At 41.9% G+C, this 25,003-nt stretch overlaps 3 protein-coding genes and 1 long non-coding RNA gene across 5 annotated transcripts in view; 1 reads left to right on the top strand and 3 right to left on the bottom strand.

The window, feature by feature from the left end:
• LOC310769267 overlaps positions 1 to 25,003 on the top strand; it is a 122,574-nt gene that overhangs the window by 1,250 nt on the left and 96,321 nt on the right. The gene's annotated exons all lie outside the window — the stretch shown is intronic.
• Positions 775 to 25,003, bottom strand: part of LOC310769077 (peripheral myelin protein 22-like) — a 43,526-nt gene continuing 19,297 nt past the window's right edge. For both annotated transcript variants that reach the window (XM_083628164.1, XM_083628163.1), the window contains exon 7: positions 775 to 897. The gene's annotated coding sequence lies outside the window, so the exon portion shown is untranslated. The remainder of the gene's footprint in view (positions 898 to 25,003) is intronic.
• LOC310769079 (lens fiber membrane intrinsic protein-like) lies at positions 885 to 14,828 on the bottom strand. Its single transcript, XM_083628166.1, has 4 exons — positions 14,622 to 14,828; positions 4,096 to 4,242; positions 1,733 to 1,858; positions 885 to 1,405 (listed from the first exon to the last, which is right to left on the bottom strand). Exons 1-4 carry the CDS (start codon positions 14,800 to 14,802, stop codon positions 1,359 to 1,361), a joined length of 501 nt encoding a protein of 166 aa, XP_083484292.1. The 5' UTR covers positions 14,803 to 14,828; the 3' UTR covers positions 885 to 1,358.
• On the bottom strand, positions 16,650 to 23,823 carry LOC310768104 (lens fiber membrane intrinsic protein-like; the record flags this gene model as incomplete). Its single annotated transcript, XM_083625814.1, has 5 exons — positions 16,650 to 17,062; positions 19,535 to 19,648; positions 20,879 to 21,073; positions 23,200 to 23,412; positions 23,715 to 23,823. The coding sequence occupies 5 exons, from the start codon at positions 23,821 to 23,823 to the stop codon at positions 17,016 to 17,018; spliced, it is 678 nt and encodes a 225-aa protein (XP_083481940.1). The 3' UTR covers positions 16,650 to 17,015.

Below are 25,003 nucleotides of genomic sequence, written 5' to 3'. Positions count from 1 at the left end.
TATTTATACAAAATTGGTAGCGTCAGTATGCATGGTGGAATTTTTTTTTCCAAATACTTCCATGTGAGGTAAATTTAGAAACACTGCTCAAGCTGCCTCCAGACTGTGTACCCTAAATTTGGGGTTGCACATAAATAATATGGGTTAAAGCCATCTATTACCCTGGGACTACATATCCATTTTTTAAAAAAAATATAAAGGAATCAGGGTTATAGCCAATGTCAACCTACTAACATAGGCTCATTAATTTTGATGAATCTACTCTGAATGGAATTCAGTGGGGTACAACCCAGACTTTGTGTGATTGGGGAGGAGTGCCGGGAAATGCATTGACAAGTAAGAAATGAGTGAATTATTACTGGGAACACATATAAACACTTGACAAACAAATCAGGGCAAAGGCAGGATGAATGCTTATTGTAATATGACTCCCCAAGAAAGATCAGGATGAATGATCTAACCTCCACATAAGTTTTCTGCAAAATATTGGGAGGAATAAATAGGCTGTGTGTGGGAACCTTCTGTTAAAGAGAAAGTCACATCCAAGAACAACTGCTTTTCTCCCAAAACTTGCATGGGGGAGAGAAAGAGCCACATATCAAGGGATGGAGAAGAGAGAGGTTCCATTGCTTCGTATGACTTTGCAGGGAAGTCTGCTGGGAGCAAAATTAGACTGCAAAATTAGAAGTCTGCTGGGAGCAAAATTAAATCCAAACCCACGCTTCCACCCTTATAGCCAGGCTGTCTTATAGGCTTCAGAATCTGTGTCCTTTTATATATGGAATCTTATTTCTATATTGTATATTGATATGTTATTGTAAAATTTTAATTTAAAAAACCAAATAAATAAATTTACAAGATAATAATAATAATAATAATGTTCATTATCATTCCTAACTGGTAATAGCAGCATACATTAAGCTAATACAATACTTTAATCATCCTTCCCCCACCAATTGGAGAAGTTCTGTTCTACAGCATTCGGTAAATAACTTCCAGTTTCTTAACCACCTTGCTGGACTTATAACAATGCCAGTTTCATCATTAAAGTTGCCATACATCCGGAATCTCCCGGACATAGCGGGTATTCGGTCCATGTTGGAAGTATAGATCTTGGCGAGTTTCATTGAAGATGAAACCCATAGAGATTTTGCAAAGGAAGCTCAGCAACTTTGGGCAAAACTAAAAAAAACCTCAACAACCTTGAAAAAGCTCAACAACTTTTGTGTCCGGATGTTCACTTTTTCAAATATGGCAGCCCTACATTATATTCAATTCCCCCCAGCTCCAACTCGCCCCAGTGCAGGCTGGGTCTGTGTGCCCCAGGTGTCATCTGAAGTGGAGGCACGGCCTTTTCTTCATGCTCCTGTTGACACAGCCCTATCCAAGGCGAAAGCCAGCCCACCTGTCAGGAGAGAAAAGGGGCTGGTTAGGGCAACAGGGGGAGCAGAATAAAACACCACCCAAGATATCTGGACTGCTGACCTCGCTTCCTCATCAGTGAGGTCACAAACTTGCCGTTCTAGAGGGCAAAAATATATTCTCTTCCACAGAACTACATGGTTCATTTTGAATCTTCTACAGGGAACACACACCTGCTTTCAACTGTGTTCAAATGGACACACTGTAGAGCAGCCCCAGACTTAAATAATGCAGCTGACAATGCTATGCGAAGGCAAACTTTTAAATAAAGATGTGCATTTTCAGCATTTCTGATTTGACACATACTCACCAGTTATAAGGAAGAGAGGAAAGGTCGCCCAGCCCAAGCCAAAGGACCATCCATAAGACCATTCAGAACTGCTCTGTGGTGTCAAACACCCTGTGAAGGTGGCCATGGCAATCAGGACGCAACCAGCTAGGAAGAAAATATACATCAGGTTATCAAGTTACTTGCAAATTAAATCCTTGATGCTGAGCTGGAAGCTGCAGCTAGTGCAAAATGGAGAGGATCAACTACTCACTGAGGTGGAATATGACCAACATATATACTACGGCTGAAAGAAATGCACTGGCTGCCAATCAAACCCTGTGCAAGGTTCAAAATTAGTACAAAGCCCTATATTGCTATGGACCAGTGAGCCCTAAAACATCATCTCACTCCCTACATCCCAAGCTGACTACTGTGCTCTGCAAGAGATGGCATCCTGCAGGTCCCAGGCTATGAGGAGGTCCGCTCTACATGATGTCAAAATCAGGTCTTTGATGTAGTGGCACCTACACTTTGGCACTCCCTCTCATTATATATCAGACAGGCACCTCCATTATTGTCTCTCTGGTGCATGCTAAAGATGTTCCGCATTCGACAAACCTGCTAAAGTCTTTATCCCAGCTAGTATCTGTCCTGGATTTGAATTGATTGTGCATTATGTGATGCTGTTCTAAACAGTTTTTCATATTTATGCTTGTTATTTTTCACATCATTTTCATATAAAATTGTTTAACTTTTTAATATACGTATCAGTTACATATACTAAAAAAGTAAGTGTGTCATCACTCTGCAGTTCACTCGAACACAGACAGGTGGTGATATAAAATATGGTGGTGAATGGGTGGCCCAGGTGAGATGTAGAGGGATAATGTTATGGCTTGGTCTCTCCCACAAACATGAGACGACTCTGGCTGTTAATTATTTCAGATTTATTGCTAAAATAACAAACTAGGACGGAGCTCCTCTACTCATCATCCTCCCCAGGAGATGGAGTTGCCCGGACTGAGCTCCTCCTCCTTCCCCAACACAGAAGCCCTCACCTTCTTTTCTGGTATCTTTCACGTGTCTCGGCCACTTTTGTGATCCAATGAGATTTGGGAGAGAATACTTCCTGCATTCCAAGGCCTGACTCACTATTTGAGCTCTCACGCAGCAGCCTTTCACTCTGGCCCTGTCCTTCTTCTCCCCTGTGTTCAGAACTCAAATTACAGCTTCTCTCCCCCTCCTCTCTGCCTTCTGCTTTTAACTGTTCTCTCTCTATGCCTGCCTCTGCTTCTCTTGTCAGCACCAGGGCTTCGCTGACAGACAGCCAGAACAGGTGGTAGCCACTGCGCTGCTCTGCTGGCTCCTCTGCCTGCTACCTTAGTGGTTCATGCTCCCAGGATCCAGAAGCACAGATCTGCCAGCACTGCTACTGCCTATCTCCCAGTGTTGCTCCTCCTGCCAGGCAAATTCTTCATCCTGCTTGCTTGTGGCAGCATGAGGTGAAAGGGGGAAGGTTTTAGAAGCATGCTATACTCAAGGACCACCTCTCCTGGTATGCCCCACGGAGGACCTTAAGGTCCACAAATAACAACACTTTGGAGGTCCCGAGCCGCAAAGAGGTTAGATGGGTCTCAACTAGGGCCAGGGCCTTTTCAGTACTGGCCCCGCCTTGGTGGAACACTCTGTCAGAAGAGACCAGGGCCCTGTGGGATTTGACATCTTTCTGCAGGGCCTGCAAGACAGAGCTGTTCCGCCTAGCCTTTGGTTTGGACTCAGTCTGACCCTTATGTTTCCCTTCCCTTATGGTTTTGATTTATGGGTTACTACTAAAATGAGGCTGCATTTTAAATTGTATTTTAACCTGTATTTTAATTAACTGTTTTTTTCTATTACGTTTTATTGTAATTTTATTGGTGTTAGCAGCCCTGAGCCCGGTTCTGGCCGGGGAGGGCAGGGTATAAATAAAAATTTGTTATTATTATTATAAAGAAGGGGATGTGTGGTTTTCATTCAATGGAAGCCACTGCTCCCCACAGTGTGGCTTTTGAAGGCACCCCACATGGCTGCTTTCTAACTCCAAAATAGCAGGTGGAAAGCAGCCTCCCTGGCAAGGCTATGAAAGCCCTTTGCATCTCCCCCCTCATGTTTTGTAAATCTGAAACTGAAAGTGGAGAAGGGGAAGGGCATTTTTCAACCTTATTCATATCCATCGATTTCAGTGGGTCTATTCTGAGTATAACTTAGTTCTGCCAATAGTGTTCTGTGAAATGAATATGTTTCATTTGAGCTCAAGTTTTCTTGGCACAGAATCTGTTTAAACACAGTCTACAGCTCTGATTTCTGGGGTTTCAGGGGCTTGGGCTTAGTGTGGACATAGATGCTCAGAACCCCCATGATACCTGCAATGAGGCTGGCTATAGCTGAGCTCTTAGTCTTGGAGATGGAGCCAAGTTGGAAGGGAAAGAAAGTGCAACAAAGACCAATGCAAGAGATGGCTCCAGCAATCATCCCGAAGAACAGGAAGGCTCGGGTAGCATGGTACGAATCTTTCAGGAAGGAAGGAAGAGAAAGAAAAAAGGTTAAATGCATCTGTGGGATTTGGCAATAGCCTGCAGACGTCCCATGTAATATTTCCACCCACTGATGGATCAATCAGTGCATGCACTCTGTCCTGTTTCAGAATTAATCTGTATACAGTGGTACCTCTGGATATGAACGGGATCCATTCCAGAGCCCCGTTCGCATCCTGAAGTAAACGTAAGACGCGTCTGCACATGCGCGGGTCACATTCTACCCCATATTTCTAGATTCCTTTTTATTTTATTCCAAATCTTTTCACAATTATCCTTAAAGATACAGTGGTACCTCGGGTTACAAACACTTCAGTTACAAACACTTTGGGTTACAGACTCCGCTAACTCTGAAGTAGTACCTCGGGTTAAGAACTTTACTTCAGGATGAGAACTGAAATTGCATGGTAGCAGCTCAGCGGTAGCAGGAGGCCCCATTAGCTAAAGTGGTACCTCAGGTTAAGAACGGTTTCAGGTTAAGAACGGACCTCCAGAACGAATTAAGTTTGTAACCAGAGGTACCACTGTATTTATATTCTTGGTTGTGAGCCAAATTCCTAAATATTTAACTTTTTTATGAATCTTTCTATACTCTGATAAATACTTTGTTATCCTTTTCTGATAGTTTTTTTACTAACAGCTTTGTCTTATTTTTATTTAATTTAAAGCCTGCCACCTGCCCAAATTCCTGCATTTTTTCTAGGACTTTCGGAAGAGAATTCTTGGGGTCTTCTGCTGTAATTACAAGGTCATCAGCATATGCTTTCAATTTATATGTCTTTTTCGCTACCATAATTCCTCTGATATTTTCATCTGCCCTGATATTTCCTAGTCAGGACTTCTAGGACCAAAATGAATAATAACGGTGTTAAAGGATATCCCTGTCTTGTTCCCTTCTGTATCTTACATTCATCTGTTACCACCTGATTTAAAATTAATTTAGATTTTTGATCTGAATATATTGCTTGAATCCCTCTCCCAAAATTTTCTCCAAAGCCCATTTCTTCAAGAATTTTTTTCATGAGTTCCCAAGAGAACAAGAGTCAAAGGCTTTTTCAGCATCTATAAACATCAATGCTGCCTGTTTTTCATTTCTTGCTCCCAGGTATTCTATTATATTGATAATATTTCTTATATTATCCTTCATTTGTCTCCCTGGAAGAAAACCTGCCTGATCATGATGTATTCTGTAAGCTCCATTTTTTTGGCAATTCATGTTTTTCACTTTTCACCATAATCTTTGTTTTTCACAATGCAAGAATCCAATATTTTATTAAACACATAGCCAAAGTAGTACAATATAAGTATAAATGTAAGTGACTTATATAGCATTGAACATGAGATTTATAGCATTGAAAATGACATGTACGGTATATCTATGTACAGTTGGAGGTATGCAAAAAAATGTATTCCCTTGGGATACACAGTATACTGAGGAGCAATTTTTTTTCATTTTCTGTTGCATGAGATTTTTCAACTGTTCTTATATGTTCTTTCAATGCTGATTTCAAATCTGAAATCGATTTTCGTGTGCGTGCTATAGTTATCTTTCAATTTCTGACTTTTGCCGATATGTCATATTTACACTGGGGATAAGTGGACACTGACACGTTGATCTACCCTAAACCACATTGTAATTATTGTTTTGCAAACTTAATTTTCCTTTATTTTTATAGTTTTGTAACCTAAATATTTGTATTTTTCAGATTGGACCATGGCTTCTTCAAGTAGACAAAAATGTGTATAGCATGTATTCCTGAGTATCCTTAGAAGCTTATCATTTTGAAGGAAATAAAAATAGATATAAAACTAAGAAATGTAATGAAATACTTGGGAATAAATATAACAAGAAATTTAGAAAATTTAGACCAATAGAACCTTAACAAATTAAAGAAGGAAATTAAGGAAAAGTTGGAGGAATATAAGAAAATTAAGCTTTCATGGTTTGGAAGACTACTGATAATTAAAAATTTTCTAGAGTAAATTTTTAATTTAAAATATTACCAATTAAGATAACGGAGACAGGGATAAAGGGTTGGCAAAGTATGATTAATAAATTTTGTAATGGGGATAAAAAACCTAGAATTAATAAAAGAAGATGGTATGATTAAGATATATCATAGATGGGATAACAGAACAAGGAGAGATAGAATGGTTAGAGAGTGGTACACAGGAAATGAGGGAGAAGTTAGTGAATGTATTTTTTATCAAACCAAATAGACAATGGCGGCAGCATATTGAAAATCCCTTATTAAGAAATATCATTGAGATATGGGCGAAATATAAAGGAAAATTGATACTAGCAAATTCCCCACTAACCCCGGTGATGATGACAGAAGACTTCCCAGTAAATTGAAAAAGAAGTGAAAGAGAAGAAAATACTTAAAATAAAGGATTGAGTGGAGAAAATGAGAAGCAAAGAACAAATAAGAGCAGTTCTAAAAGGAAGTAAAATAACTTGGTTTAACTGTATACAACTGGAGCAATGGACAAAGAAGTGGTCAAGGGAAAACAAGAACTGCAAAGAATATACAAAATTTGGAAAAAAATATATAAAAAGGAGAGATAAAGAAAAAAATACAGTTATAAAAAGGGAAATCGGTGGAATTTATAAAATATTAATAGAAATGGAGGATCAAGGAGATCAATTAAAAGAGGTGTGGGAAAGGAAAACAACAGGGCAGTTACATAGTAACAGCTGGGGGAAACATATGTTGAAAATGCTGTCTATAAGAATAAAAGAAAATTGTTGTAAATTAATTAGGAGATGGCATTTAACACCAGTCAGATTAAATCAAATAAACAAGAAATATTCAGTGTTATGTTGGAGGGGATGCCAGGAAACCGGGAATTATGTTCAGCTGTGGTGGTGCAAATATGTACAATTTTTTATTTTATTTTTTTGCAAAAGGTGTTTAAGGAGATAACAGAAATCACTGGGTTAAAGCTGACCAAAAGTCCAGAGGTAGCATTATTATCAATTTACGATGGGGTGGAAGGTTCACAGGCTATAAAGGACTTGCTCACTAATTTATTGACAGCTGTACGAATTATGACAGCTAGGAAGTGGAAGGGGCAAGCGGAATATAAAACGGAAGAATGGTATAAAGAGGTGTGGGATATAGCTATTAACAAAAAATTAACATGTCCCATTAAGGTAAGAGGGGGAATATGCAGGAGAAATGATTTCGGGGAGAAATGAAGGGTGTTTGTGGAGTTTGTACTGTTGAAACAGAAAGGAGTTGGACCACCACAAGAGGTGTTGAAATTTCGGGAGGTTGGATAATTACAATGGAATGGTCTGGGTGCTGGGATGCACATGTTTATTCTTATTTAAAGAAGAAGGAGAAGAAGCTTATCATAGGTTTGCCAACTTGAAGACTAGTTGTGGTAGGAAAACATCTCTTCTGAGAAACTTGCCCAACACCACCGATCTTCTCCTGCAATGCACAGCTTCGCAGAACTGAAGAAAAACAAACCCAACTCACATCGAGTGACATTGGGGCACAGCAAACCTGCCAAGAGCACAGTGCAAATGGAGTGGGCACTCCAAAGCACTCCCAGGATCCTTTGCAGCATGCAAGGTTGTATATGGTCGGGGATCCTTGGCAGACAAAAATGGCTTCCAGACAGCATATATTAAAAATTAAATGCAAGGGTTTTTTGTGGAAAGTGGGGACTAATCTACACTGGTCAATTATAACGTTAAAAATGTGTTCTAAAAATGTGACATGAGAGGGCACCGTATATCAGTGATCCGTCGTCAATGGTAAATAGCATTGGGAGCTATATTTTTATAGTGTTTTTATAGCATTTTTCATATCTGTGTAGATCCAGCCTCAGTGGTATGAACTACCATCACCTTTTAATTTTTTTGCTGCCCACCCACAGCAGCCATTTTGTGCTGGCACCCAGGACACCTTTATCAAGATATGAGTCCCAGCACCTACTATTTTACCCCCCCCCCAAAAAAAGGACAGGGTAGACTTCCGGAGACGGCGCCATCGCCAATGGCGGATTCCCTCTAGTTCTGAGGGATTAGCTCCACGGAAATCGGGTCTTGCTGCTACGGCGAAGCGGGGACCCCTTCGAAATCACAGGCGGGTGAAGCCTGTGACTGTGGGACTCGGCGGGCACCTTCAGCGCCCCCCAATCTGCGAGGGAACCCTGTAAGGGGCTCCGGAGCGAAACGGGGAGTCTGGCGCGGTGCTGAGAGTCAATTGCTTCTTCCGTGGAGTGAAGCCGCACAGCTGTTGCTGGAGAGCGCTGACCTTTTTCCTGTGACAATTCGGCTACTAAACAACTACCCGTGAGTAGGTCAAGTTTAAAGATCGGGGAATTTAAGAAAAAAAAAGGATTAATTTGACACTGAAGCGGGAAACAGGAAACGCCTTCCGTTTTCTGTATACAGATCAAAGCAAAGACTGTCTAAGCTAACACCTGGAGAGTTGCGTTAAAAGGACTTAAATCCTAACGTCAAATTAAAAGAACTCCCTCCCTGAACTGCAGGAGAGGGGAGGGAAGAGGGGAAAGTATTTTTTGCCTGCAAAAAAAAAGAAAAAAAGGAGAGAAAAGGGCATAAAGACCATCACTTAATCCTTGGGAACGGACTGCCAGGATCAATAGAATTGCTATATTGAGAGTCGCACTGTTTATGGACAATGTAACTTTTTGACAGTTAACTCTGCAAGTGAGATACTTTTTTCTGAAGGGCTTCTTTGGACTTGAAACTGTTGCTTATTTTGTTGAAGGGGGACTTTGGAAAGTTGGAAAATATACTTTATTGTAATACTATTGACTGTTACTGTGTCCCCCTAGAGGAACACTGAAATTGTTACAACTAGTTGGGGAATTTTCCACTTCTAACTGGCCAGGGAAATTTCCACTGCAAAACAAGCTTTGGCAAAACAAGCTTTGGTCATGGGACTGATCTTGATCCCCAGATAAAGTGTTATGGCAAACTTGCCTCAGGATAAAAACTTGCCTCAGGAAAAAACAACAAGATCGGGCAAGGTTAGACTGCAGCAGACCAGTGCAGTATTGCAGCAGCGCAGAGCATCTGCATCCGGCCCTTCCGCACCACAAGGGAAGATCCTGCACAAGCTAGGTCAAAAGGAATGGCATCTGAAGAGGGATTTACTTCAGTATTAAGTAAAATTTATGAAACCTTGGAAAAATTAAGTAAACAAGTCACTGAAGCAACAACTAAAATTGACCAAAATACTACCAGCATCAACAACTTGGGGCAGAAGGTGAATTCAAACACAGAATCTATTGAAAAACTGCTGCAAGAATCTACTTCGAATCGAAAGACAGCTGAGGAAGCAAAGGAAAAAGCATCAGCTGTAGAGGAAAAGATAACACCGATATGTAAGCAGCTTGAGGACCACCGGTCGCTTTTGTCTATGATTGAACTGAAGGAGAAACAGACTAATTTGAGGATCAGGGCGGTACCTGAACTTGAAAAAGACAGCCTAAGTGATTTTCTTACACAGGAATTTGCAGACTTTTGGAACCTGGATGATAAGCAAGACTTCAAGATAGTAAGTGCTTTTAGACTTGGAAGAGGAGGGAGAAAGAACAGGGTGAGAGACTGTTTGATTACCCTCCGATCAAAAGAGGAAAGAGACAGAATACTGAGTCTGCACTTCCAGAAGACCTTGGAAATAAACGAATCAAGAGTGGAGATATTTAAGGACATCCCTAAGGTCACCTTTTGGACCTTAGGTCCAACTACGGAGATTTGGTGACCCTGTTGAGAGGAAACAGAACTATTTTTAGGTGGGAATTCCCCCAAGGCCTATCTTTTACCTTTAAAGGGAAAAAGTTTAAAATAAGATCAGTGGAAGATAAATAAAAATTTCTGAGAGAACACGGAGAAGACCTGCAAAAAGAAGCTGAAGAAGAGCCAAGAGCTTTAAAACCAGGAATACAAGACATAGTACCACTACCTTTGGGATTGGACAAGCTAGAGAAAGTGATACCACCGTCAGAACAAGAACAATTATTGGGAGCAGTTGGAGGAAAAGCAAAATAAACACACCATGTCTCTGCAACTATTAAGTTGGAATATTCATGGATTTAACTCCCCGGAGAAAAGGAAAAAAGTCTTTCATTTATTGAAAAAGGAAAAATTGGACTTGATTTGTTTACAGGAAACACATGTGATAAGGCTACATAGGAAAGTATTGATTAATAAAAGATTGGGCCAAGAGTTTATTTCATCAGACAAGGTTAAAAAGAGAGGAGTAGTAATTTATGCAAAAGAGAGCCTATCACCGAAATTTGTTTTTAAAGATGACCAAGGAAGATTTGTGGCAATCAAAATTCAAATACAAGGAGAAAAATTTTTGATAGTAGGAGTATATGCACCGAATGAGGGGAAATCTGAATTCTTTAAGAAGTTGCATGAGACATTGTTAGACTATATGGATTACAACATTATCATGATGGGAGATATGAATGGAGTGGTATCTACAAACATGGACAAGTCGCAGAGACAGGTAGTTACTAAAGATGGCAGACTACCAAAAACCTTTTTTGAATTGACTGACAATATGGACTTGATTGACATTTGGAGAACTAAGAATCCCTTGGGTAGAGAGGGAACCTTCTTCTCTGAATCCAAAATGACATGGACAAGAATTGACCAAATCTGGATTACTAGAGGACTGGCACCTAAGACCCGAAAAGTGGAAATTTGCCCTAAAACTTGCTCCGACCATAACGCTGTGAAAATGGAGATGAAATTAACACCAACCGGTTCCTTCAGATGGAGGATGAATGACACCTTGTTTAGAGATCAAGAGGTTATCAAGAAGGCCCAAAAAACCTTGAGAGATTATTTTGAGATAAATTTGAACACCACCATTGAAAAAAGAGTAATCTGGGACGCAAGCAAAGCAGTTATGAGGGGGTTTCTGATTCAACAGAATGCAATAAAGAAGAGAGCTCAAAATGAGAAAAAAGATAAAATTTTGGAAAAAATAAAAGAGGGTGAGAAGAAACTGAGAGCGAAACCAAAGTCACAAGAGATTCTGAGAGATATAAAGTTATATCAAGTGCAATATATGAAGATGATGAATCAGGAAATCGAATGGAAAATTAAACAAATGAGACAAAGGACATTTGAATCGGCTAATAAATGTGGAAAATTGTTAGCCTGGCAAATGAAAAAAAGACAAAAGCTCAACACTATTACTAATTTGGAAGTGGAAGGAAAGAACATTCAGAATCCAGTGGAAATTAGAAAATGCTTCCAGAGGTACTTTAAACAGTTATATACACAAGGGCCACAGAAAGAGTTTGATATAGACCAATTTTTAAAAACAAATGGACTACAAAAAATCTCTCAAGAAAATACGTTAATGCTGAGCTATAAAATAACAGAACAGGAGGTGGAAGGTGCCATCCAGAATATGCAGTTGGGCAAATCTCCAGGGCCGGATGGTTTAACCTCAAAATATTATAGATCCTTGAAGGATTGGATAATTCAACCACTAAAGGAGGTCTGTAACGAAATTTTGGAGGGGAAAAAAGCGCCAGTCGTGGAAGGAAGCTTATATTACACTTATACCGAAAACTGAGTCTGAAAAGACACAACTTAAGAACTACCGCCCCATATCCCTGCTCAATGTGGATTACAAAATATTTGCTGATATTTTGGCTAAAAGATTAAAAAAAGTATTAGTGGAAGAGATACATAAAGACCAAGCCGGCTTTCTCCCAGGTAGACACTTGTCTGACAACACGAGGAATATAATTAACATTTTGGAGAAGTTGCAAGTGAACATTAATACTAAAGCAGTTTTAATCTTTGTAGATGCGGAGAAAGCCTTTGATAATATTTCTTGGAGTTTTATGAAGAAAAATCTTCAGGGGATGGGGGTTGGTCAAGGGTTTGAAAATGGTATAAGTGCAATTTACTCAGAACAAAAGGCTAAACTAATAGTTAACAATGTGGTGACAGAGGAATTCAAGATAGAGAAAGGTACACGACAAGGCTGCCCAATTTCCCCATTGCTTTTTATTTCGGTCCTGGGGGTTTTGTTAAATATGATTAGAAGGGACCGTCTGATTAAAGGTATACAGGTCGGAGCCAAACAATACAAACTGAAAGCTTTTGCAGATGACTTAGTTTTGACGTTACAGGAGCCAGAATCTAGTACTAAAAGAGTATTAGAATTGATTCAAGAATTTGGTCATGTGGCAGGATTTAAGTTGAACAAGTTAAAAACTAAAGTTCTTGAAAAAAACTTAATACCGTTTGAGAAAGAGAGGTTTCAGAAGGAGACAGGCTTAACATTGGTTAAGAAAGTAAAATACCTGCGGGTTAATATGACTGCTAAGAACTTAAACTTATTTAAAGATAACTATGAGAAATGTTGGTCAGAAGTGAAAAAGGACTTAGAAATATGGTCGAATTTGAAGCTTTCCTTGTTGGGTCGAATTGCTGTTATAAAGATGAATGTATTGCCAAGAATGTTATTTTTGTTTCAATCATTGCAAATCTTGGACAAAATGGATTGTTTCAAGAAGTGGCAGAGAGACATTTCTAGATTTGTCTGGCAGGGCAAGAAGCCCAGAATAAAATTTAAAATACTAACTGATGTAAAGGAAAGAGGTGGATTTGCCCTGCCAGACCTTAAACTTTATTATGAATCAGCAGCATTCTGCTGGTTGAAAGAATGGCTGCTTCTTGAGAACACAGACATTTTGGATTTAGAAGGCTTTAATAACGTTTTTGGATGGCATGCATATCTGTGGTATGACAAGGTCAAAGCACATAAAGCATTTAAAAACCATATTGTCAGGAAAGCATTGTTTAATGTCTGGATAAGATATAAAGACTTACTTGAAAATAAAACCCCAAGCTGATTGTCACCGATGGAAGCAAAGGCTCAGAAAAAGCTCAATATGGAGGCCAAATTGCCGAAATATTGGGAAATTTTGGAGCAAGAAGGAGACAAATTGAAATTGCAGAGTTTTGAGAAATTAAAAGATAAAGTGTGAGACTGGCTTCACTATTATCAAATAAGGGAGGCTTACAATTTGGACAAAAAAAATGGCTTCCAGGTGGAGAAATCAAAATTGGAAACAGAACTGTTAGATCCCAAAACAAAGATACTTTCTAGAATGTATAATCTGCTGTTAAAATGGAACACTCAGGATGATACGGTTAAATCTGCTATGATTAAATGGGCACAAGATGTTGGACATAACATTATGTTCACTGACTGGGAACAGTTGTGGACCACAGGTATGAAATTTACGGCATGTAATGCCCTAAGAGAGAATATTATGAAAATGATATACAGGTGGTACATGACACCAGTCAAGCTTGCAAAAATCTATCATTTGCCCGATAATAAATGTTGGAAATGTAAAGAAAACGAAGGTACATTCTTTCATCTTTGGTGGACGTGCCCAAAGATTAAGGCTTTCTGGGAGATGATCTATAATGAAATGAAAAAGGTATTTAAATATACCTTCCTGAAGAAACCAGAGGCCTTTCTCCTGGGCATAGTCGGCCAATTGGTGCCAAAGAAGGATAGAACATTCTTTATGTATGCTACAACTGCAGCAAGAATACTTATTGCGAAGTATTGGAAGACACAAGATTTACCCACCCTGGAAGAGTGGCAGATGAAGGTGATGGACTATATGGAACTGGCGGAAATGACTGGCAGAATCCGAGACCAGGGAGAAGAATTGGTGGAAGAAGATTGGAAGAAATTTAAAGACTATTTGTGGAAACATTGTAAAATTAATGAATGTTAAAATGATGTTGGATTGAAATTAAGTGGAATTAGCAACAAGGTTAATAAGAATATGTAAAAATGGATTGATAACGGATGAAAATATATAGTTATAATATGTTGAGATATAGAGTTAAGATAAATGAAAGAGGGTAAGGATTTGCTGAACTGACTATGTGAACAGGAATACAAAAAAGGGAGGTGCGAGGAGGTCAGAGAAATAAGCAAATGAAATCCAAGATATGAAAAAAAAAATGGATTTGTTTTTAATTTTTCCTATTTACTTTTTCTGTATTTTGTATTTTCTTTTTTTTTCTATGTATTTTTGTATTTTTTGTATTTTTCTTTTTTCTATTGTTCTCCTTTTATTTTGTAAATTTTTGCTTTTTGTAAAATTCCAATAAATATCTTATTAAAAAAAAAGGACAGGGTAAATGTGTTATCTCTAGTCACACTGGACTTTCAGGGGATTGAAGAAGGATCAACTGCCCCCCCCCACACACACACTGCTGCATGCCTTAGAAAGGAAAATCAATTCAATCTGCTTTAGAATTCCGTACCTTAAGTAGTCCAAGCACAAGACAGAGAAGATCTCACCTGGTTCTAGATCCATCGAATATGTAAAACAAATATAGCTCGAAGCAGAAGGACGACAAAATTTCCAGAGGCCACGGTTCAAATTGCCAATTAGCACCCAGTGGTCTGAGCCCAGGGCAATGAGAGTGAGAAGAAGGCTGATGAAAGCACAAACCACAGCACTGATCTGCAGTATATGCATTGTGAGAACAGTCAGATCTGTGACTGAGGCTAGATGGACCTTTGACTTGACCCAGAAGGGCAACAGTAGAGGAGGAGGAGCAGGAGGAGGAACAATCAGGCAAGACTGAATCCAGAGAGTGGGCATGGGTTTCTAGTCTGGCCCTCTGTGACTGCCTAGTGACGCCAACTCTGATTAACAAGTTGGTGACTCATTAACCTATATGATTTCTCCAAATGGGTCTCCTCCACCTTTTGATGCTGCTTGCCTGCCATAGAGCAATACCAAAGAAATACATTTGTGAATCAAATGCTTCTCATGAGTTGCTGATGCACTTTTATAACTTTGCATGCAGATGAAAATACGTGAGCAGTGATAGGGGCTTTTGTCAGTTTCATATACCTCTCTCCCATAATCATTCACAAATATTTTAAGAAAAGAATTCTATGCCTGATCTGGTCTGGGGAGTTGCAGTGTCAAGCACACCCACACCCACACACACACACACCCCTGCTCTCCTTCCCTCTTTCCTCCTTCATTGCACACCCCTATTGCCTCAAACTACAATTGCCTAGCCTAACCTAGCCCTGCCCCACTTTGTTGGCTGATGGAATCAAAACAGAAGGGCATGCAAGGGGGAGAGGGAAAACATGAAGGGAACCAAATAAATTTCCATAGAACTGGGCCTGCTAGTTAGGGATGATGGGAGTTGTAGTCCCACAACAGCTGGAGACCAAAGTTTAGCAAACTCTGTTCTAGAGACGGATCACAATCCTGTCTCTCCACTTATCTATAATTCAGAGATTGTAAGCTTCATGGTGCCAACCTTGTGTTAAATGAAGAGAGGAATCTGCCAAACATAGGTTTCCCACCCACATTTGAGAGCAACTCATGAAACTCTGAGAGTATTTGGATGTTGTTTTTATTTCATTTATTTTTAAAATCATTTTGCACACAGCAGTCACCGAGAGAGAAATTAAGCATGTGGGGTGTGTATTTGTTTTTCCCAAATACTTCCATTTGAGATAAATTTAGAAAGCATAATCAAGCTTCCTCCAGACTGTGTACCCTAAATTTGGGGTTGCACATAAATAATGTGGGTTAAAGCCATCTATTACCCTGGGACAACAAATCAATTTTTTTTAAAAAATATATATATAAAGGAATCAGGGTTATACCCAATGTTAATCTACTAACATAGGCCCATTAATTTCGATGAATCTACTCTGAATGGAATTCAGTGGGGTACAACCCAGACTTTGTGTGACTGGGGAAGAGTGCCGGGAAATGCATTGACAAGTGAGAAATGAGTGAATTATTACTGGGAACACATGTAAACACCTGACAAACAAATCAGGACAAAGGCAGGATGAATGCTTGTTGTAATATGACTCCCCAAGAAAGATCAGGATGGATGTTGAATGATCTAACCTCCACATAAGTTTTTTTGCAAGAATATTGGGAGGAATAAATAGGCTGTGTGTGGGAACCTTCTGTTAAAGAGAAAGTCACATCCAAGAACAACTGCTTTTCTCCCAAAATTTGCATGGGGGAGAGAAAGAGCCACATATCAAGGGATGGAGATGAGAGAGGTTCCATTGCTTCCTATGACTTTGCAGGGAAGTCTGCTGGGAGCAGACTTTTAATTAGACCTCTTGATTCTAAATCCAAACCCACACTTCCACCCTTATAACCAGGCTGTCTTTTAGGCTTCAGAATCTGTGTGTGTTTGTGTGTGTGTGTGTGTGTGTGTGTGTGTGTGTATTCTTCTCCCGCCAATTGGAGAAGTCCTGTTCTACAGCATTCAGTAAATAACTTCCCAGTTTCTTAACCACCTTGCTGGACCTATAAAAATGTCAGTTTTGTCATTAAAGTAGGGTTGCCATACATTTCCCAGTCACAGCAGGTATTCGGTTCATGTCAGAAGTGTAGATCTTGGCAAATTTCATTAAAGAAAGCTCAAAAACCCTTAGAGATTTTGCAAAGAAAACTCAACAACTTTGGGCAAAACTAAAAAATAATAATGAAGAAAAGCTCAACAACTTTGGCCAAAAAAACAAATCAAAACCTCAACTACCTTGACAAAAACTCAACAACTTTTGTGTCCTGATTTTCACTTTTTGAAATATGGCAGCCCTACATTATATTCAGTTTCCCCCAGCTCCAACTCGCCCCAGTGCCGGCTGGGTCTGTGTGCCCCAGGTGTCATCTGAAGTGGAGGCACAGCCTTTTCTTCATGCTCCTGTTGACACAGCCCTATCCAAGGTGAAAGCCAGCCCACCTGTCAGGAGAGAAAAGGGGCTGGTTAGGGCAACAGGGGGAACAGAATAAAACACCACCCAAGATATCTGGGGCTCTGACCCCAGTGTTACCTCTCTTGCTCATCCTCCAAGACCTGCTGTTCTCGTGGACCAAAATATATCCCCTTCCACAGTACCACACTGAGTGCGCATTTTGAGACTTCTCCAAAGGACTAGTCATGGGCTGAACTGGAAGTGTCCAGGAGTAGATGGATAAGCCTTCTCCCATCCGTGTCATTAATGCATAAACCTGTTCCAACCCATTTTCACATCACACTGTAAATTATCTATTTTAAAATAAAATGTAACCAAAACTGTCATGTATCCACAACATACATATATAAACACATATCTTAGATCAACATATGCATTGCTAAAATACATATTTTGATGTATATGTGCCGTTTTTTAAAGCAAGAGGCTTTTACTGATGTCCTCCATGAACTATTGGGGTAGTGTTGGATTTGATTGTAGGAAGCAGCCATGCAGATACATGCCTTGTGTGTGTGTGTGTAGAGATAGATAGATGATAGATAGATAGATGATAGATAGATAGATAGATAGATAGATAGATGATAGATAGATGATAGATAGATAGATAGATAGATAGATAGATAGATAGATGATGATGATAGATAGATAGATGATAGATAGATAGATGATAGATAGATAGATAGATAGATAGATAGATAGATAGATAGATGCCATATATATCAGTCCTGTGTGCCAACAGTTCTCGGGGTCCTGGCCATATACTTTTTCAGAACCTTCTGAGAAGCTTCTGAAGCTTGGGCATGAAAAACATGCATGTTATACTGAGCTACAGCTTCTCCACCAATCTGCAACACCATTCCATTGCAGGTATCCCATTCAATCATAGGATTTGGGATCCTATGCGTTACCTTGGCCTCAATCACTCTGGCTTCAGCTCAGCTAAGGGGCAGAAACTGCACTGGTTGTGCCTCCCTCCAAATTACCTTTGACTAGGGTTGGGTATTGGGGCTGTGACGCTGTTGGTTCTTCTGGACATCTCAGTGACATTTCATAGGAGTCCACTTACCCTTCGGTCGCACTGTGGGTAGGCAATGCCTCCTGGATTCCTCATCTGACAGGGGCCCTGGTGCTGGGGACTGCCTGGCTGGTGAGGGCGGCTTCAAGTTCACCTCACCAGCTGGCATTTCGGATTCAAACCTGCCTGCAAATTGGCCAATGGCAGGCAGGCTTGGAGACAGGGCCCTCCCAGAGAGTGGGCTTGATAGGGCAGTTTGGCCCTAGTCCCAGCAACTAGTTTTTTTGTTGGATCCCCCAGCCAGCCAGCCCTTTTTCATACTGTTTTCAGACCTAGCTGTGGCATTGGTGGTCACCATATTCGGTGCAGGAATTCATCCATCAAGGAAATCAGCACCTGCCTGTTGGTTTTTTCCTACCTCATAGCAATTGTCACAACTTTGGCGGTCTAGGTATTGGATGCTCCTTAGTCTTGGCCGGGCAGTGGAGAGGTTGTAGTCTAGGCCTACCCCTCCCCAAATGTAGGGTATCCCATTAAAGGAGTCCAGGAGGAGTTGCTTCTGGCTGTATGCCCAGGCGGGGGCTTGGACCTCAGCACTCCTCAAGGTGGTGACCCCCATGGGAGTCCCCCTATTTGATGTAAGCCATAGGAACCCCTGCTGCTGCGTTGACCCTTGGTGTCACTTCCGGCAGGCGGGTTGGAAGTAAATAGTTGACCGATGCCTATGCCAAACCTCTTGCCTCTGATGTCAATAAAGTTGTGGCCTGGTTTGATCCCATTCAAACTGTGCCATGTCCTTCATACTGTTATTCAGAGAGTCGAGGGGAGTGCAGAGCCTGGTCATGCAAGTCAGGCATTATGGAGTCGTTCTGGCATGGTGGGGAAGAGAGGGTGCTGATTTGCAATAGGTCCTTTCATTGTGTTAAGGGAGATGCAAGATGTGGTCCTATGAGATAAGTGTTCTACCCCACGGAGACTGATTTTGGTGCCCCACAGATATTTACCTTATCCTTCACGCTATTTAACACCTACGTATATACTAACCCCATAGGTAGCACACAAAAAATCAATTTTCTTAATCCACAATTGTTTGTGCTCATCCTCAACCTGCTGCTTTCAATCTTAAAAAAAATTCTAGATCCTGGCATCCCGCTAGGGTGGGTGTGCTGTCATAAAACCTTTCACCTAATTAGGGTATCCATATTTTTGCTTCCCTGCCGATGCCTCAGATAATCGAAGAAGGAAGCGCTCTTGGTATATACCAACCCACAACGTTATTGGGCAGGTATGGATGTGCGCACACACACCTGCTTTCATCTGTGTTCAAATGGACACACTGTAGAGCAGCCCCAGACTTAAATAATGCAGCTGACAAGGCTGCGCAAAGGCAAACTTTTTAATAAAGATGTGCTTTTTCAGCATTTCCCATTTGACACATACTCACGAGTTATAAGGAAGAGAGGAAAGGAGGCCCAGCCCAAGCCAAAAGACCATCCATAAAAGGCATTTCCTCCTGTCTGCCCTGTGTAAATGGCCATGGCAATCAGGACGCAACCAGCTAGGAAGAAAAAATACATCAGGGTATCAAGTTACTTGTTAATTAAATCCTTGATGCTGAGCTGGAAGCTGCTCTATACAGTTCTTTTCCATCTCCAATATTGCAGTAGGAAAAGAGCCATTTCTGGGGAGGCTTTGAAGATCCTTTGTGATCCTCTTCTTCTCCTTTGCACCATAATATTGGAGGTGCAAAGAGGAAGGGGGAAGCTCATGAAGGGTTTTCTGAACTGGCTCTTCTCCTTTGCACCTCTGACATTGGTGGAAATGGAATCGGAAAGAAGTATTTAGGGAGATCTCTAAGCCCTTTTCTAGTAAAGGTAAAGGACCCCAACAGTTTAGTCTAGTCGCGGACGACTCTGGGGTTGCGGTGCTCATCTTGCTTTACAGGCCGAGGGAGCCGGCGTTTGTCCGCAGACAGTTTTTCCGGGTCATGTGGCCAGCAGGACTAAGCCGCTTCTGGCGTAACAGAACACAGAGCAGCACAGGGAAACATCGTTTACCTTCCCGCCGCAGGGGTACCTTTTAATCTACTTGCACTTTTTGGCATGCTTTCAAACTTCTAGGTTGGCAGGAGCTGGGACTGAGCAACAGGAGCTCATCCCGTTGCGGGGGTTCGAACCGCCGACCTTCTGATCGGCAAGCCCAAGGGGCTCAGTGATTTAGACCACAGCACTTTTCTAGTCTCCTACTTTCAACTTCTGATGTTGCAGGTGTTGCAGAAAGAAGCATTAGAAGTTCACCCTCCTGAGAGGCCTACAGCAGATTCATACCTTCCAGATGAACTGGATATGCAGTAGTGACTCCATCACTTTCTAAATACCTGGGATGGATAGTATGGGTTTGAATTGTACCTTTTATCATGTCAATACATTTCAGTGGGTCTACTCTGAATATGACAGTTGGAGTCCACCAATAGGATTCCGTGTGGACTTTTCCTTTCAGCTCAAGTTTTCTTGGCGTAGGATCTTTGGGATTTGTTCAGGCACAGTCTACAGCTCTGAGTTTGGGGCTTGAGGGGACTGTGGAATCAGATGCATATGACCCCAAGGATACCTGCAGCAAGGCTGGCTATGGCTGAGGTCCTGGCCCAGGAGAGGAAGCCAAACTGGATTCAAGCAACAGCATTTTGCATGGACATTTCAGCTTGGCACAATCTTCAGCTTTGTGATCTGGGGCTTAAGGGGCTTGAACTGACTGGAAGCAGATGCTTATGACACCCCCCCCATAATACCTGCAACAATGCTGGCTATGGCTGCACTCTTGGCCTTGGAGATGGAGCCAAATTGCAAGCTAAAAAATGTTCCACAAAGAATAATGCAAGAGACAGCTCCAGCAATCATCCCAAAGAACATGAATGCTCGGGTGGCATGGATGTAACCTTGAAGGAAGGAAGAGAGAGGAAGAAGGGGGTTAAATGCCCATAACAGTCAGGGAGACAAATAGTAGGCAGTGCCAGAGGCCATGTCAGGCAGAGCCAACCCCTGGCAGGTGGGGGTTGGCAGTGCCCCATTTGCCCTAATGGATCAGGCTCCAATAATAATAATAATAATTTATTATTTATACACCGCCCATCTGGCTGAGTTTTCCCAGCCACTCTGGGCAGCTTCCAATCAAATGTTAAAAACAATACAGCATTAAATATTAAAAACTTCCCTAAACAGGGCTGCCTTCAGATGTCTTTTAAAGATAAGATACCTTCTTATTTCCTTCACATCTGAAGGGAGGGCATTCCACAGGGTGGGTGCCACTACTGAGAAGGCCCTCTGTCTGGTTCCCTGTAACCTCACTTCTTGCAATGAGGGAACCACCAGAAGGCCCTCGGCGCTGGATCTCAGTATCCGGGCTGAACGATGGGGGTGGAGATGCTCCTTCAGGTATACGGGACCGAGGCCGTTTAGAGCTTTACAGGTCAGCGCCAACACTTTGAATTGTGCTCAGAAACATACTGGGAACCAATGCAAATCTCTCAGGACCGGTGTTATGTAGTCTCGGTGGCCACTCCCAGTCACCAGTCTAGCTGCCGCATTCTGGATTAATTGCAGTTTCTGGGTCACCTTCAAAGGTAGCCCCACGTAGAGCGCATTGCAGTAGTCCAAGCAGGAGATAACTAGAGCATGCACCACTCTGGCGAGAAAGTCCATGGACAGGTAGGGTCTGAGCCTGCGTACCAGATACAGCTGGTAGACAGCTGCCCTGGACACAGAATTGACCTGTGCCTCCATGGACAGCTGTGAGTCCAAAATGACTCCCAGGCTGCACACCTGGTCCTTCAGGGGCACAGCTACCCCATTCAGGACCAGGGAGTCCCCCACACCCGCCTGCCCCCTGTCCCCCCAAAACAGTACTTCTGTCTTGTCAGGATTCAGCCTCAATCTGTTGGCCGCCATCCATCCTCCAACCGCCTCCAGGCACTCACACAGGACCTTCACCGCCTTCACTGGTTCTGATTTAAAGAAGAGGTAGAGCTGGGTGTCATCTGCATACTGATGAACACCCAGCCCAAACCCCCTATTACTCAGCACCATGATTATTTTATTTATTTAGGAATATCCCTACCCCACCTACTAACCAAAGTTATTGAGGCAGGTTACAATAAGTTCAAAACACTATTTTAAAAAGGCAGCGGTGCAATCATCAAAACAGCACAGAGTCTCCCCTAACCCCTGTTCTCCAGCGTTCCAAGAAATGCAGCTGCATCATCCATATGTCCTCACTGGGTGGCTGCTGTTGTCTTTCACAGCTCCAGCCCTCCTGGCAGATGCAGGAGTTGCTGGTTCACGTACTTGACATTTCAAGCACTGCAGTGGTTCATTTGATGGATCCATGTGCATCCCTTCTGTGCAAGGAAGGAATTTTTGACTTGAAGGAGGAGTGCAGTGTCTTTTGGCTAAATCTCGGGCAACCCCTTGGGCAGCATTCACCACAGATTTCAAACTCCAAGTCAGGGAAGAAAAACACTTCCTAGAAGAGAAACAGCTGTGTTCCAAAGGAGATGTGGGAACTCACATCCTCATGCCCTCGTCAGCTCCTTGTTTACACTCCAAACATGGCCAGAAGCTCATTGCGACTGCGCCAAGTCTCCCCATAACCCTCCCCATTGCAGTGAAGGCATCCTGTCATTGGTGATGTTTCAGGCGTGACACTGCAGTGCTGGTGTACTTGCAGGTGGCAGCTACCACAAGCAGAAAGCTACAGAAGAAGAAGCACTTTCTGTTTTGCCTCAAGTGCCGAAACCACTCAGTCCAGCCCTACATAAATCATACCATAGTAAAGGCAGAGATGGACTCACTGCTGCAGATTACTGTCGCCTATTCCTTTGCTTCCCGCAGCAGCCATTTTGTGTTGGCTTCCAGGGCATATTTATCAAAATATGATTCCCAGTGCCTAAGACAGAGTAAATATGTTATCCCTAGTCACACCGGACTTTCAGGGAGTTGAAGTATGATCAAGTGCCCCACATACTGCTGCATGCCTTAGAAATGAAGATCAGTTCAATCAGCTTTGGAATACCGCACCTTAAGTACTCCTAGCACAAGACAGAGAAGATCTTACCTGCCGCAACCATCCCGATAGGTTTGCAATTACAAATACACACATTCCAGAGGCCACTGTTCGAGAGGCCAATTTGCTGCCAGTAGTCTGAGCCCAGGGCGATGAGGAGGAGGAGAAGGCTGATGAAAGCACAAATCACAGCGCTGATCTGCAGTATATGCAATGTGAGAACAGTCAGATCTGAGACTGAGGAGCACAATAGGGATGATGAACCTGGGGAAAGGAGACATTCACATTATTCCACATCAGTTGCATTTTGTGTTCAGGTGTGCTTTAAAGATGCACATGTGCTCAGAGGCCTGCCGCAGATTGTGCTGTCCTGGACAGAAGAGGTTTTCCAGCTGCGCAGACTACAACAGGCCTTTGGATTTTATATGTTCTGGGTTCTGAGGGCAGTTTGCAAATTTTAAAAAACCCTGGGACCTCCTTCTCCACCCTGTTCTCATAAAGGGTATATATTATACACAATGTGTATTGCTTAGTGCAATAAACTTTATGTATAATATGTAAAGTACACATCCTTCTTGCCCGCTTTCCAGAAACAGCTACGAGCTGCCCAAGGGAGGAGGCAGGCAGTGGCAGACACCGAGAGGCAACGGGGTGCTCCCTCACCGCTGCCGCCATCGCTCGGGATAAGCGCCAGCTCATTCTCCTTCCTGAGCTCAGTAGTAGCAGCACTGGCAGGGCAAATAGGGACATTGTGGGATCAAATCAGAAGCCAGGCAGGGCAAGAAGCCACAAATTAAATATAAATTATTAACAGATATAAAGGAAAGAGGAGGCTTCGCCTTGCCAGATCTGAAACTCTATTATGAAGCCTCATGTTTATGTTGACTGAAAGAATGGATGACATTGAAAAATACAGATATATTGGACATAGAAGGATGGGACAACAGATACGGATGACATGTTGGATGGCATGCATATCTAGGTTACGATAAAGTACATAGGGGTTTTTTAAACCATATACCGTATTTTTCGCACTATAAGACGCACTTCCCCCCTCCAAAAATTAAGGGGAAATGTGTGTGCGTCTTATGGAGCGCATACAGGCTCCATGGCTTCAGCGAAAGCAATGCAAAGCCTTCAGAGCGCAGCAGGAGCGCTCCTGCTGCGCTCCGGAGGCTTCTGGCGGCTATCCCTCAAGCCAGGAGAGCAAGAAGGGTCGTGTGGACCGACCCCTCTTGCTCTCCTGGCTTTGCTTCGCTGGAGAGGTGCTGTGCAGCTTTCCCTCTCTGTGCAGCGCCCCTTCAGTGAAGCGGGAGGAGAAATGGAAGGCGCTCCATTTCTCCTGCCACTACGCTGAAGGGGAGCTGTGCAGAGAGGGAGAGAATTTTTTTTTCTTGTTTTCCTCCTCTAAAACTAGGTGCGTCTTATGGTCGGGTGCGTCATATAGAGCGAAAAATACGGTAATTCAAAAACATCTACACACAGTATGGGTCAGATATAAAGACTTTGCATATATAAAGACACCATGGTGGCTTTCACCGATGGAGGCCTTTATGGTAAAGAGGAAAAATATGGAACCAAATTGGGCAACATATAGAAAAACTCTAAAAGAAGAACAAAGCCAGTTAAAAACAAAAAACAAAAATTGAAACAATTAGACATTATTGTACAGATTGGTTACAATATCATCAATTAAATGATGTGTTTAAATTAGATAAGAAAATTGGATTTGAAAAAAATTAGGAAAGGAATTATTACAGAACAAAAAGAAAATATCATCAAAAACATATAGATTATTGCTGGATTGGGAGGTAGAGGACGAGGTAATCAAAAAAGTGATGATCAAATGGATCAA

The sequence above is a fragment of the Podarcis filfolensis genome (genome assembly GCF_964270895.1).
Source record: "Podarcis filfolensis genome assembly, chromosome: 8".
In the NCBI taxonomy this organism is placed as follows: domain Eukaryota; kingdom Metazoa; phylum Chordata; class Lepidosauria; order Squamata; family Lacertidae; genus Podarcis; species Podarcis filfolensis.
Note: the sequence above shows the minus strand (reverse complement) of the source record. Positions and strands in the feature narration are given on the sequence as shown.

Bases quoted from the DNA above. Each gene is read 5' to 3' on its own strand.
- LOC310769079 (XM_083628166.1), bottom strand. From the start codon at position 14,802: ATGCATATACTGCAGATCAGTGCTGTGGTTTGTGCTTTCATCAGCCTT. The intron at 1,859-4,095 runs GTATCATGGGGG...TTTTCTTCCTAG, and splicing joins TATAGCCAGCCTCATTGCAG to CTGGTTGCGTCCTGATTGCC. The intron at 1,406-1,732 runs GTGAGTATGTGT...CTCTCCTGACAG, and splicing joins TCCTCTCTTCCTTATAACTG to GTGGGCTGGCTTTCGCCTTG.